We start from the raw sequence: 15,002 nt of genomic DNA on the forward strand, positions 1-15,002 counted from the left end.
GTGCAGGAAACACCCAATTTGTGCATTACAGACAGGTCTGCAGGCATTCCCTGAGCAGGAGGGGCTGTGCCAGCCTGTGCCCATCAGCAGGGCTGGGAACACTCCTGGTGCTTGTGCACTCCAGCATCACACACACACACAGGGTGCTGTCAGAATGCAAAGCAGCAAGGAACATGTTGCCATCACAGACTTTGGCAGAACAGCAGCCAGTACCTACTGAGACAGCTCCCAGTTTACTTTTTCCAGAGAGCCACCCCATTTCCCCATCCATCACACAGCATTGGTCATCCCAGGCAAAACCTGCAAATGCTACCAAACATCCAGAATCTGCTTCCTGCTAATTTCTCAAATGCTGTCACATACACAAAGCCTTAAAAGTGCACCACTTCTCCTCCAACACTGACACCTGGCCTTGCTGACAGCAGCCCCTGCCCTCAGGGCACATCTGGCATTTGCCCTCATTTCACCCAATTCCTACTTCATCTGTTAGTAGTAAAACCTCCAAATTTTAACTTGTAAAAAACCGAGGACAAACAACAAAAAATGTTGTAGCATAGAAGTCATCATTTGGAAACAAATGTCATTAGCTGCTCCTTTGTTAGCATAAATAGTTAAACAAATAATGGTGTCTCCAGCAGGCTCAGGCCCAATTCCTGCTCTCACTGTTGAGTCTTGAAAATGATCTCTGCAACTCCAAGTCAATAAAACTTAGCCATCAACAATGCAGTTTTCTTTTTACAACATGATATGGAAGCAAGGGTCCAGGCCACCACTCTCTTGCTGAGAACAGAAGCAATAAGCACCCAAATGGTGAAGTTTCTGGCAACAGTTTTTTACAAAAAACCCTGCTGCCCTAACAACCTCTCAGGTGTGAGATGGAACAGAGCAGCCTTGCTGGCAGTTGGGGCACATGCCTTGAGAGATCTGTCATGGAAATTCTCCTATTGATACCTAAAGATTTTTAGCTTTTTCATGTATTTGTAGCTTTGTAGGTTTCTAATATACAGTTTTATAGTTTCTAGCACTTTCTTAGCTGTTCAATAGCTAACCCTTTTTAATATATTATGTCACACTCTTGAAATTCTATTTAGTCTTATTTTCAAGAAAGGAGCAAGGACATCTTGTTTTGCACCAGCATTTGAGAGTCAAAACAAGATACAGGACAAAGAACCTCCTGGAGACACTCCAAGGGGCAGGCCCAAGGGTGAAACCACTGGATTTACTTAAGAGATACACTAATTAATTAACCTTATAAAAACTGTACAAATCCTATACTGCTCATGCTCTTACCTATGTTTTCTGCACCTGAATGCTTTCATTAAAGAACTGCTCTTTATATTAGCATTTTAAGATTGTTTGGAAAGCTTTTCTTTTGATTCTAGACAACACCACCTCTTGCCACCCTGTTGTTTCACACCCAACCAGCCACTAACATGACTGAGCACACAGGTGAGTGGGCTCTTCATGCTGAGAATGAGACTCCCAACAAATGCTCTCTTGGCACTTACTATAACACAGTTACAGCATCTTCACTTTTCTTTTTTTTTTTTTTGTTTTCCTTCCCAATATGTGGATTAATAAATGAGATAAACAGCTGTCAAAAAGCTGGCCCTATAAAGCAACCAGACATGTAACTTACCAAAGACCAAGTTACAGAAGATAAACACTGGTGCTTAACCACCTTTGGGAGTAAAGAGCAGCGTGAGGAGCTCTTCTGCAGAAATAAATACCCATTTAGAGTAGGCTACACCTGCAGTGCAGCTTCCTATGATCTACCCTAAATGACAGCAGAGTTCACTGAGTGTGTGAGTGCAGACCCTGTCAAATTCCAACATCTACTCACAGCCATTTGGCATACTGAAAAAATACCCCCACCAACAATGCCATCTAAGCATGCCCATGATGAATATACATGTCCTTTTTCACACATTCATGCACTGGTAACATCTACTGCAGAGCTCTGTCCTGTTACAAAAGCAGCAGTGTTAGTCATTGCAGTAGGGTTAGTTTATTAAAGATTCTTTCAGAGAATTAATGGAGGTGAAACTTACTGGCATATCTCGGCCGCAGCCCCATGCAAGCAAGCAGAAAGCAAATATATTTAAAATGGAAGAGAGGAACTGGCTAGCAGGCAGCTACACTCACCCTTTTGTACAGCCTATGGTCCACCAGAGGGCTTTAGAGTGCAAAACAATACCAAAGAGCCATTAGACACACATGGCAACAACCATACCTTACCCAGAGCTTCACTTCAGGGAGGAGGAGACAGCACTTCTGCTTGCCTGGAGAGAAAGAACCCTTCCCACTCCTGCCTAGGGACTCCTCTTTACCAGGGAAGGGCAGTCCTGTGTTTAGGTGCTTTAGGGCAGAAAGTTATAAGCAAGTAGAAAAAACCCAACACTGTCATTCCCGTGGCATTTCTAGCTGCATCCTGCCTCCCCTGGCAGCATCACCTCTTTTCTGGCTCATCCCAAATGCTACTCCATAGCAAACACTGCAGATCATAATTCCATCTTAGCAATGGTTTAGATATCCCCCCAGAAGAGTCAAAGTTTCCTACAAATCAGAGAAAGAACAGGAAATAGGAGGTTACCTTCCCAGGGCAAGCTGGCTGTACCATACATGAATTCAGCTCAGCAAATCCAAACCCACTCGGAGCTCCCAGATTTCCTTGCAGCTCTGGATGTGTCACATCTGGGGATCACTGAGCAGGTGGAGTCTTTCCAAAGTAATTAACTATTCAAAGCTTTGGTTCTGCCTCAGGACAGCGAGCCTGGAGGCAGCTCAGCTCACAGGAGGTGTCAGGGGCAAACTTTGGGCTGGAAGTCAGTCAAGTACAAGCTGACAGGTTTGGGCACCATGGGAAGATGGGTGAAGCTCTCCTGGGAAGCCAGGAAGTTTGTTTCATTCTCAATAAACAACCCTTCTGTGACAGATCATGTTGATACCATGTTATGCTGATGCATGTTTTTCACCAGATTTTTGAGAATATGACAATAGATGGATAAATATGGGGGGTTTTGTTTAAAGTCAAAAGGAAACAATACATGTCTGAGGGTCAGAATGACTCCTGCTGATGAATGATCCCTTTTGTCTCCATGACATTCAGCTACTAGAGCTCCAGTATCTTCTCTAAGAGTACATTCAACTAAAACTTACTGATTTTCATGTATTTTTCATGTATTTTCTGATTTTCATCATCTATGCATCCACTTCTGAGAGCACCAACTGCAGAACCTCTCATTAACTCTCCCCAAACACCTGGAATACCTTCTGGTCAGGCAACAAACATTAATTTCAGGAGATCAGATCCTCAAGGTGATCAAAATCGCATTTGAGATATTAAGCCTTTCTGCCAAAAAGTTAAACAAAACAGGACAAGAGGACCACTGAACCTGTCCTGAATGCAAGCAGACAAACAGTTCTCATAATGGGCTTAAAGCAGACTTTGATCAATTTTAAACAAGAGAAAAACCCACCAAGCAGACAGTAGCCTGGGAAACCCTGACTAAATCTCACCTAAAGGCAACAGAATAAGCTCTTGAGAGTAATTTTTTTGGCTCAGCAACAGAACTTGCTCATGGCCAAAGCCTAGGTTAAACCATTCAATTTTTCAAAGGTTGAATTTCTGAACTTGAGGCATTTACTGCCTTCTCACTTAGCTCACTCTCTTACAACAGACTGCAACTGGCTTTTGCAGCCACTTCCCCCAGCTCTATCAACTGGCAGAAATCTGTTACAAGATCCTGTTTGTTTGACATTCCTGGGCATGCTCTCTTTTCTCTCACTCCCTCAGATCTTCCAAAAATAGTTGTCATTTCTATCCCTTGTACTGACAAGGCACTGTGGTTTAAAAAGTAGCTCCCCAGTGCCATTTTTATACTACAGAGCATTAACTAACATTAGGTACTAGCTGTTATGGCTCACCCCTGGATGTTCAGGAGCTTGGATGGCTGAAGTGTTTCCTTCTGTAAACTGGGGGCTTTCTTAAATTCTTGTTTATAGCAGCAGTGTGCTAATTTGGAATGATACAGGAGGAGACTGCAAGGAGATTTCAACAAGCAGAAAGAGTGTGTGGGCTCTTAGCCCAAGCACCAGCCCCATCCTCATCAGCTGTACCCAGTGTGAGTGTCACATGGAGACTGAAGGGATATAATTAGGAAGATTACATAGAGGTGATCTGAAACTAAGCATCCTAAGCTTTATTACTCTCTCCTTAGGAAGAGGTAAGCAAGAAAATCAAGCAGGGAGGAACAATGTCCTTATTGAGACACAAAGAAAATTCAGAAAGCTTGAGGAAGAGCAGGTGAGAAGGAAGCAATTCCATCTGGTACCCCAGTGTACCTGCACCACAAGGCAGCTAAGAAAGAGGGTTGCAGAGAGAGGTTTGAGAAGGAATGGAGGTGGGGGCCCTCACCAGGACATGGCAGTGCCAGGGTAAGCACAGGGATGTGCTCCTCAGGACAGGGAGCAAAGAAATGAACAGGTCAATCTGAGTCAGCTGAGATGCTGGAGCAAGCCAAGCTCTGTTCTATTGAGTAGATGATCTGTGTAATTTCCAGGATTACATTTTCCTTTACAGTTGTTCGTACAAGCAAAAAGCTTCTAATTTGTCTTCAAAATCCTGTGTGGTAATAAAGCTCTAAGAACCTGATTAGCACAGTGTTTGTCACTGACTGCAGAGAGCAGAGGCACCAGATCCCTGTGTGGTTCCAGCAGCCACAGGAGCCCGAGGGTCTGTGACACACTAAAGGAACACAGATGCAGCCCAAGTGTGCAGAGCATGAAGTGCACACTGCTGGAAAATGCCTTTCTGCTTGCTAGAACTTTTTTAGCAATCAGGAGGAAAATGGGAAATGAGACTCAAACACATTTCTAAGTAGTTCTACGAATCTGCTAAATTTATGTATTTTTCAAGCAGATTCTGAATGTTGGTTTTATTATTTTGCTATGTCTAGCTTTCCCTTTTAGCATTTACCAATGCCACAATGCTCCTGTTCAAATTAGTCAATAATAGTTACATTAACCCACTTTTAAACTCTTATGACTGCTTGGAGAAAACACACAACCATAACCCTGTGATCATTTCTATTTCAGAAGGTAAACCAAGGCAGTTTTGAAACCCTGTTAACATCTTCAGTGGAGGCAAGTCACTTTTTCCTTTTGTTGCATCCTAGCCAAGAGCCATGACTGAATTCCTGAGCGACCACAACTGGTAACAAACATGGACGTGGGACAGGACTGCAGTGCTGCAGAACTTCCAGCACTGCACAGCGTGATGTGAGCCAGAGAGAGCCTAATGACAGAGAATCCCCCCTGTCTGGAACTCCCCAAGAGCTAAACCCCTCCTGCAGGGATGCCCAGAGCAGCAATTGTGCTGCTGGAGAGAGGAGACTGACCCTGGGTGCAGATGAGCAGGGTCTCTCTGCAAAGGGAAGAGGAGACACTGAGAAAGAGGAAGGCAATGAGCTGAAGTCAAGAACTGTTGGAATCATGGGCAATTGAAGCCCTGCACAGTCTGTGTTACTCAACAGCTGGAGTCTTAACTGAGCCCAGTTTGGAGTGCATGGCACATCCTGGGTGTTGGTGGGAACCCCAGGGACACAGCCAGACCAGAGGCATTCCCTGGGCCTGGGTCTGAGCTGGCTCTAAGAGCCTCTCAGGCTGACCCCAGAGACCCCATAGATGGAAACCTGGCACGTGGCTCCCCCAGGGACTGCCTGGATCTCAAGCAGACCTGAGAGGACACAAGTTCTGAACCTCCAGGACCTGCTGCACAGCAAACACAACAAAACAACCACTTTGGTCTCTTCCATATGCCCTGCTGAAAGTGGGAAGTCACTTGTGCTTCTTCATCAATGACTGTGGCTGTTTCAAGAGCACTTGGAATCAGCCTGAGAACTACAAAGCCCTCTTTCTTGTGCACACATGTTAATTCCCACTGAACCTGCAGGTAAGATGTACTTCCACAGCACGAGCCACACTGACCTCCTACCAAGTGGAGCTTTGAAATCCTGCAATAAGGACTGAGTCTGTTTCTAAAATCAGGAGTCTATCACATGCCCCTAAGAGCTCTCCTTGTTAAATGTCACTGGACTGAACTAAATATGCTTCAAAATGCATCATGTGGGACCAGCTCCTGAGTGGATGAAATGCATGGGTAGTGAGAATGGAGGGGGCAGAGTCAGAAATTCAGGATTCACCACTGTCTAGGCAAAGTCACAGTTTGCAACTTGATCATGTAGGGGATCCTTTCAGGAAAGCCCACAGCAAACACCCTGCTGGTATGGCAGTGCTGGCTGCCACAGGGGAGCACTCTGGCAAGCCTGTGCTCTTCTTCATGTCTGTGGAGTGGCTGACATGAACTAACCTGTGCTGCTCTTCTGCCACATCCCACCTACCCACACTGAAGAGAACACACACTTGAGGAGAGCCAACCAAATGATTCTGTGTCCAAACTAAAGGCATTTCCAGCACACACCAGTTGTCATCACTTTTTGCACTTTCCCACATACAGTGACTGCTTTGGGCGGCACTCAGAAGCTGTGGCTATGATTTAACAAGCTTTTTTTTAAGACTTCCTCAAGTCCAGCTTTAAAAGTCAAACAACCTGGGCTGTTCTACATGATAAGCAATGCAGCTGTACACAATTCTCTTTCAGCAACAGTCCTAAGCTAAAGATTTCATATTTTACAGTGCATCATGGAAACAGCTCAGCTTTGTTCTTTAAGATCTGTAGTGAGCTGGTTTCTCTTATATTTACATTGCACCCATTGCAGACACACTTGGATATTGTCACAGTGCTCTAAGGAAGGGCAGATACCAAAAGACAGTGTCATACCTGTGGCGGCAGCGTCGTAAAAACCGCATAATCTTGCGAGCAGCTTGATCCTGCTTCTTGGTAAGCAGACTGCTTCTAAACACAAAAAACCCCAACACTGAAGTGCAGGAAAAACTGGGGAGAATACTACTAAATGCAAGAACAATTATCCTATGAACTGTGGCGGTGTTTGAGGGTCCCCAGGACGAGGGAAGAGATGAGAATCTTGACTCCCTGTTTCAGAAGGCTGATTTATTATTTTATGATATATATTATATTAAAAGAAAATGATATACTAAAACTATACAAAAGAAAGAGAAAGGAGACATCAGAAAGCTCACAGCCTCGACACAGCTGGCTGTCATTGGTCATCAAGCAAAAACACTTCATATGCTGGGTAAACAATTCTCCTAATCACATTCCAAAGCAGCAAAACATGGAGAAGCTGAAGCTTCCCAGCTTCTCAGGAGAAAAGACCCTGCCAAAATGACTTTCCATAAAACATGTCAGTGACAATGAACCACACTCCTTTTCCCACTGGCTTTTTTTTGTCTGTGAAGCACAGCACAGCCTCGAAGAGCGCCAAAGCAACACACAAAGATCCCAAGAGCATCAGCAGCCCGGGGCTCACCTGAGTTTCTGCTGCACGATGGTGGCTGCCCGGCGGTTCTGCCTCCTCTTGCCGCACTCCTTGTAGCTGCGGTAGTACTGCTGGATCAGCAGCGCCGCCCGGCGGCTCTGCTGGAACTTTTTCTGCTCGTAGTAACTTCGGAATTTGCTCTGGATAAGAATGGCAGCTTGCGTCATCTTTTTATAAAGTGCATACTACAACAGAAACAGAGAGAAGCTGAGGCATCCCAGTAGGACCAAAAAGAAGCAGGTTCCTACAGTGAAAGACTCTTAAGATGTGATGAGAAGTAAATGAAGTATCTATTCCCGTAAGGAAATGGTGACAGCAAACTGGAACAGCTGTGAGATTAGGGGCAGGACTTAGTCTGCATCAAGAAAACAGCTATCTGTTTTTCTGCCTGTGGAATAGTTTGACTGGATTCATGGAATCATAGAATAGTTTGCACTGGGAGGAATCTTTAAAGGTCATCTAGTCCAAGCCCCCTGACATGAAAAAGGACATCTTCAAGGAGATCAGGCTGCTCAGAGCCCCATCCAGCCTGCTCCTGAATGTTTCCAGGGATAGGGCACCTGCCACATCTCTGGGCAACCTGTGCCAGTGACTCACCAGCCCCATTATAAAATATTTCTTTCTTGTATCTAATCTGAATCCACCCTTTTTTAGTCTGAAACTATTACCACTTGTCCTATTGCAACAAATGTCTGTCCCCATCTTTCTTAAAAACAAAACCCCAACAAACCCCCAAAACCACAACAGCTATAAGTCTAATATTGAGCCTAAGAACACAGGTAAAATGAAATCTCATTAGAAATCCATAACAAGCATCCAATGAACTCACAAATTTGCATGAACAGTCACACACGTCCCAAATTCCATCTAGCACTGTATTATTTCTAGCCCTGTGATTCCCAGTAAAGCAGGTGCAAACTCTTAGAAAGAAAAGCTTTCTTCTACATCCTTTTCCTCTGACAGCATGCAAGGTGATGACCACTTAACAGAAACCATGTGCTTTCATGAATATTTTTAAGTCCTTTCTAAGATGTAAATGTAGAATAATGTATAGAAGTTGCATTTATGCTACTATAATACAGATTTTCAGTGTCTGCTGATCTTATTTTATTAAGTTTTAATACTTTCAAAACTGATTTGTCTATTGTTCCTGGATATTTTATCAGCTTTAACTTCTGCTCACTTTATCAGACAGATGAGTAGCAGCTACTGCCCCATAGAGGGTAATGTTCTAACATGTCAGTATTTTCCACTCTAGTGGGGAAAAAAAAAGCCCAAAAGCAAACAAACAACCCACCCAACATAACCCCAAAGCAAAAAATCCTCCAATATCATCACAGACCACCATTTACCAAATTTCACTTTTTGGAATTGAAGCAGTCGTTAGGAGCAGTTATATTTTGCCATTATTAATTTCTATTGGTTTGTTTCCTTCTTTTTTCTTTTTAACATTTTTTAATTAATGGATCAGATTGTAATTTTAAATTTGCTGTTTTAAATAAGTCCACTCATGGGCTGGTAATGGTTTTCCCTCAAAGTTTTAGCCCAGATGGGACTTCTGTGGCTGAGTTACAAACCCCTGAACAGAAGGGTTCAAATACAAAACCATGTCATGAGCTGTGACTGTTCCAATCCAGTCACAAACCTTTGCTGATCAGTGCAGGAACAGATCAGAGGAATAAGGCACAGGAAAGAGAAATCAGCAGTCACTGCACAGACCAGACCCCACCATGTCTGCATGCAACCCTGAGTAGCTGCACCCTGTTCTCCTCTTGTTCCCTTCTTCTTTCTGCAAAGGGGATCAGTGGAGATGTCACCTGAACTCCTCCACAAAGAGAAAAACCTTGGTGAGCTCAGTGTCCCAGAGCTCAGCCCACTTGTGGTGACAGAACAGTTCTCAGCCTGATCCAAAACCAGGGCAGGGGGAAGCTGTGGATGGAATATCACCCCAAGGACATTCTCTCCAGGGAAAGCACACCTTGCCTCCTGGTATCCCTGAGAAAAGCCCATTTGATTCTAGAATCTGATGAGATCTAGATGTTGCACAGCTGGGAAATCCATCTTTCCAGCAGAGAATTACTGTGAACAGTATTACAGTGGCACCAACATGAACAGCAATGCACTGAGATGTTGGTCTTAGGAATTTAGCACGCAGGTATTTCAAAGATGAATGGTCTAAATGCTTCAGCAGGCAAGCAGAATGCAGAGGACATTGGCACACAGGTGGGATAAATGTTCTGTGCTCCCCAAATGCCAAGGCAAAGGTCACCAAGTGACAGCTGATCAGGAGCACTAAAGCCTGTCCTCTGGAAACTGCCTGCAAATCCCTCCCAGCAGCTCAGCCCATCCCTGCTCATGGGAGCTGATGCAACTGTGCCACAGCAACCCCTACACAACTCCCAGAAAGTCTGGTTTGTCACTCATCTCTCAACCACAGGCATTTATTAGTGGATACTATTAAAAGGTTTCTCCAAAATGCCAGGTTCTCCTTGTTTATACTGAGTGTGAAAATTAGTGACCCGTGGGGAACTGTTTCCAAAATAGTGTTTGTATTTGTATTACCTTCAAGGCTATCCAAGTAAGCTTGGGGAGAAACAGAAAAATACATAGTTAATGTTAGTTCTGCAAATAAAGAATGCAAAACAAAACAAAAGACCCAAACAATCTTCTTTCAAAAAGAAGCGATTCCAGGATCCAAGACAAAGCAATTTTCAAGCAGTTTTTGAATGGAATTAAGCTTCCCTACTACAGGAAGCATCACTCCAGAATGAAAGCCATGTGATGGGTTGGATGTGAACCACAATGCAGTCACCTAACACTAGAAAGACTTCCCAAATAAATGTTTTTGAGGGTTGTAAAAGAGCAGGGGTGCCTTGCCTCACTTTCTGTTACCATGCTGCCAGGTATTAGACAGACTGTATCTAGCAGGGTAAAATGTGAAGAGGGATGTGGGCTCTAGTCCTCACCAAAAAAACCCCAAACCAAACAAAAAAAAAAACAAAATGAAACAAAACAAGAAAAAAAAAAAAAAAAAAACACCCAAACCAACCAAACTAAAAACCACCAAAAAAACAACAACAACAAAAAAACCTAACCAAAAATCAAAAAGGAAAGGTATCTTCTTTTTCTGGGGTTGAGAACTCAGCCTGAAAACGTGTCTCCAACCAGAGTCTGGAGAACAGTCTTAGTCCTGGAAAAACTTGCATCAACCTACAACATGTGACTTCCCATAGTTTAAAAGTTTAGTATGTGGAAAATAAAACAACCTATTTTTCATCTTCACCTTTATCAAAGGCAAAACCAACTTCAATTTCACAATGAAATTTGGCAAGCAACTAGTCAGAGAATCCTCAGGCTGTAGCATGCACAGAGGCCAATAGGGAATACATCACAGCCCTCCATCTCACAGCAAAACCACAGGCAGTAACACAAACAAATTTCAAGGATTCCCTCCAAAACTAAGATTCAGAGCACGATTCTTCTTCCCTTTTCAATTTTGCCTGAGCAAGGTACTTCATTACTGCATGCTGAAAAGCACAGGAGAGGAACAGAGGGACAATGCCCATGTTGGGGTGGGCAGGGGTGCATTCATGGCACTTACATGTGCTTCATAAGATTTCATTTTCTTGATTACCTGTTTGTACTTTCGGTAGCAACGCTGAATAACAGCGGCAGCCACCTCCTGCTGTTCCCGGAGAGGACGACCCTGTGTGGACAAAGGAAGGAGCAGCATCAGGCAGAGTGCACCAAAACCCAGCACAGGTCACCTGGCTCTTGGCTGCCTGCAGGGCAAACCTCTCCTGTCAATGCTGCCTAAGCATTTCCTGGAGATACCTCTGCTGTCAACATAAGGACAAACCAACAAAATGCATCTTTACACCAAATGGGCAACTAAGCAGAACATCTGGGGTACATTTTAAGGATGTGGTTTGTGAGTGCTGCTCTGCCACAGCATGGCATGGCATGCACTTCCTACACAGAACTTGTTGGGCAAACATCAACAAGCAAATGTCAGAAGCATTGAAAAGGTTATGATAGAAACTGTATTTTTGTCCCTGGAGTGGATATTACCCACATTTTGGTTTGTAACAAATTATACTCTCTCTCTCACACACCCATCAAGGAAGACACTGGACATTTGAGCCACATACCTTGTATTTCCTGAATACTGTCTGGACGAGTTTGGCAGCTTCATAGAGTTCTCTCTGCTCATGATCAGACAGAGTTAACTGTGCAAACTCATTTTCTACCTTCTCGCTGGTGGATGCACTCAGAAATTCAGACCAGTCTGCTGCCGAGGGAAGGCTGGGTTTCTCAAAAGCTATTTCACTGATTGGTGAGCCTGCAGGGCTCAAGCTGGTGTTCGAAGAAGGGGTCAGGGGTTCACTATACAGACTTCTGAAATACCAATCACAGTAGGAATTATTGGCTTACAAAGCACTTGGGCTGGCATCACAGATAAGGTCAACAACATTTCTGAGTTCAAGACAGAAGTTTATGCTCCTGTCTCTCTCCAAGCAACATCCCACACCCCTGAGCCGGCCTGTCCTGCACTGCACAGATGTGGTGCTGGAGTGAAAACCCCATTCCATGAATTTGTAGGCTGTGCTGGCAACAATATATCTGAGCACAAGAGTGTGCCTGGGCCAGCAAGACCAGAACTGAGTCTCACTGAGAACTGGCACCTGCAGCCTGAAGAGTCAGGACATGCTGCCCAGTGCTCACACCACACCAAAACCCAGAGCAACCTCACAGCTCCCACTGACCTGATCTGTGCAGCACTGGGCAAGTGATCGACATCAGCAAGGTAACTGGCCAGCCAGCTCATGGTGGTGCTCATGGCAGCACTGTCTGTCCTCTCCACCAGCAGCGACTCCATTGGCACAAAATTCTCTCGCTTGATCCTGTCAGGCGTAGCTTCAATAATGTGCTCTGCAAGTGTCATCATGTTCACCTGCCAAGGGGGAAAGAACAGCAAACTTCAGCTGCCTGGAAGAAGGTGCCTTCTGCTTCCATGCTACAGCCCAGCTTTAGACAGAATTTCCCATTTTGCCCAAACCTGTGTAAGCTGGAATCTACTGTTGGTTTCAGCAGTGGAGAGAAATCCATACACGAGTGCTCATTTGCTTTTCTGCCTCTTCAGACCAAGCACTGCAGGGTTTCATATTCCCTGAACCTCTTTTTTCCCTTTATGGGGAGCCCAAGAGATCTGGAGAAAGGTCTCTGGGCCTTCCCTCTACAGCTGTCACTGGTATGTTATTTCCAAAGGAAAAGTGATTTTGTCGCTCTTGCTGAGATGTGCAGTAGAGCGCAACAGGACAATAAAGGCACATCAAGAGAAGTTAAAAATCTTGGGACAAAACATTGTCAGGAATTCTTCTGAATGGCATCCCTCAGCTCAGCAAGTTTCACAGGAATTTTCAACTCAGGGAACAGAAAACTATTCTTGTTTTGCAATGCTCTGCTTTACCCCTGTTACACCAGCCAGAGGAGGACATTCAGAGATGCCAAGGCAGAACAGGTCAGGGACTGCCTCTCATGTATCTCTCCTCCTTCTGTTAGATTTTTATTTCCTCTATTCCATACCTAGTGGGATTCTTCCTTCCCCAAACCCACTCTCTCCTCCATTCTCCACTCTTTCCTACCTCCTTCCTTCTGAAGTGCAGAGGCCTGGCCTGCAACCAAAGCACTACCTCTCTCACACTGTCTTTGTAGGAACTTCTGCCCAGTTCCCATAGGACTGTTGGGCCACCTGAGTCACATGCACTGCTGTGATCAGGCTCTGCTTTTTCCTTTTTCCTTGCACATCTGCAAACAATTCTGTATGCTGTTGGAGTGTACAACCCTAAATGCTAACCATTAGTCTTTATGTCTGCATTGAAATTGGAAGAAAATATACATTGACTGTGTGACCACCTCCTTCCCCAAAGCCCAGTTCAGAGTCTCTAGAGGCCTCCACGGGAGTTTCTCAAGGTCAGGATGCTCTGTACAGCCTCCATGCTCTATGAGACTGCTGATCCTGGTGCTGTGGGTGTGTTTACCTGCAGTTCATCCATGTGGTGTAAACAGTCCTCATCCCCTGCGCTGTCCCTGTAGGACAAGAGTTCTGCATCCACCATCTCCCTGTCGGCCATCATCAACACATTCATCTGCTCCCGCTGGCGGAGCCGATGGGCCACGGCCTCCTTCCCCAGGGCAGTGCCCTTCTGGCTGCCTGCCACCTGCACTGCAGACACACCAATATAAATGTCTTTTGGGTTCCATTTGATGCCTGCTTGGCTGCCAGAGCCCCGGTACCCAGTAACTTCTGGGATGTGCTGGGAGAGCTCCCGGCCATAGTCCCTCAGCCCTTCACTGGGGCTGATTGTCTCAGTGGAGGATTGCTTGGAGCTGGAGTTCTGCTTCCTAATGCTTGGCTGTTCCAGGCTCAGTGCAGTGGAAAGCAGCTTCTCTTGCCGGGCTTGAAAGTACTCAGGGCTCAGCTTATGCTTTTTGGGTGCAGGGTAATCTTTCTGAGTCTCACTACTGTAGTAGCTGGAAGGTTCTGATCTTGGCCGCCTCAGCTCTGTAAACAAACAGATCAATGGTCAAAACCAAACATGCAACTCACGACTGCTATAGAAACATCAACAGCTTCTGCCTCAGGCCAAAGTTTGTGCTGTGCTCTATGGACACCTGAGAGGATGTGCAAAGGGAGTAACAACCACCCAGGGAGGATACTTTCTCAGCCACTCCTAAGATACACAAGTCTTTCCAAAGCAGGCATTCACTCCTCTTCCTAATGCTTACACAAGTGTATGTAGCACCAGAAAAGAATTAAGCATGGACAGCAAGGCTCCAGGTGGCACCTGCTGCCCAGGTGAGCTCCTTGCCCCCACATTTCCACATGTTAAATGTCAGCAAAACAGAGCTGAACGGATGCTTTACCTGTGTTTGTACTGGAAATCACTGTGACTCCCTTCTGAGGCTCCTGAGAGGCAACAAGCTCACTGTGCCACTGGGACACCCAGCTCTCTGTGTTGGAGTCTGTGCTCGAGGGGCACTGAATCCTGGGGGTTTGCCCAAGCTGAGTTTGCTCATCTCTCTGTAGCTGCTCCAAGCACTCTGCCAACTTGACGTGGCCCCGGGAGCGAGCGATGGCCAGGGGCAGCCTCCCGAGGGAGTCCGGGATGGAGATGGCTCGGCGGTCCCACTTGTACAGAACAACAGCTGCATCCATGTGGCCCAGGGCACAGGCCCACATCTAAAGAAGAAAAGGTAACTGAGCCACTGGAGACCTGCCTTCTCTTTCTTGTTAATGCAGTGGAGTCTGCTCCCAGCTCAAGGAAAAACTCTTCTGACAGATAAAACCATGACATGCTCAAGGCCAGCAGATCACATTTATAAGTTTCCTAAGCCAACAAAACCAACCCAACGCAACAAAGGGGACTGAATATATGCTATTCTCTCCTACAACAGAGAAACCTCCAACTGACAAAGCTGACAGTTTGGTTTCTTCTGTTTTGGGGTTTTTTAGTGACACTGACATCATTGCAGAGCCAG

General features: G+C 45.2%; 1 protein-coding gene across 1 annotated transcript in view; it reads right to left on the reverse strand.

The window, feature by feature from the left end:
• Positions 1-15,002, reverse strand: part of CAMTA1 (calmodulin binding transcription activator 1) — a 225,276-nt gene that overhangs the window by 10,542 nt on the left and 199,732 nt on the right. Inside the window, exons 14-22 of the mRNA XM_084220356.1 lie at positions 14,388-14,703; positions 13,502-14,025; positions 12,227-12,414; positions 11,612-11,858; positions 11,095-11,166; positions 10,023-10,043; positions 7,452-7,645; positions 6,842-6,916; positions 2,146-2,176 (exon numbers count right to left, since the gene is read on the reverse strand). Of these exons, the coding sequence (XP_084076482.1) occupies positions 2,146-2,176; positions 6,842-6,916; positions 7,452-7,645; positions 10,023-10,043; positions 11,095-11,166; positions 11,612-11,858; positions 12,227-12,414; positions 13,502-14,025; positions 14,388-14,703 (1,668 nt within the window). The remainder of the gene's footprint in view (positions 1-2,145; positions 2,177-6,841; positions 6,917-7,451; positions 7,646-10,022; positions 10,044-11,094; positions 11,167-11,611; positions 11,859-12,226; positions 12,415-13,501; positions 14,026-14,387; positions 14,704-15,002) is intronic.

This window comes from Fringilla coelebs, assembly GCF_963513975.1.
Source record: "Fringilla coelebs genome assembly, chromosome: 22".
NCBI classification, from domain to species: Eukaryota; Metazoa; Chordata; class Aves; order Passeriformes; family Fringillidae; genus Fringilla; species Fringilla coelebs.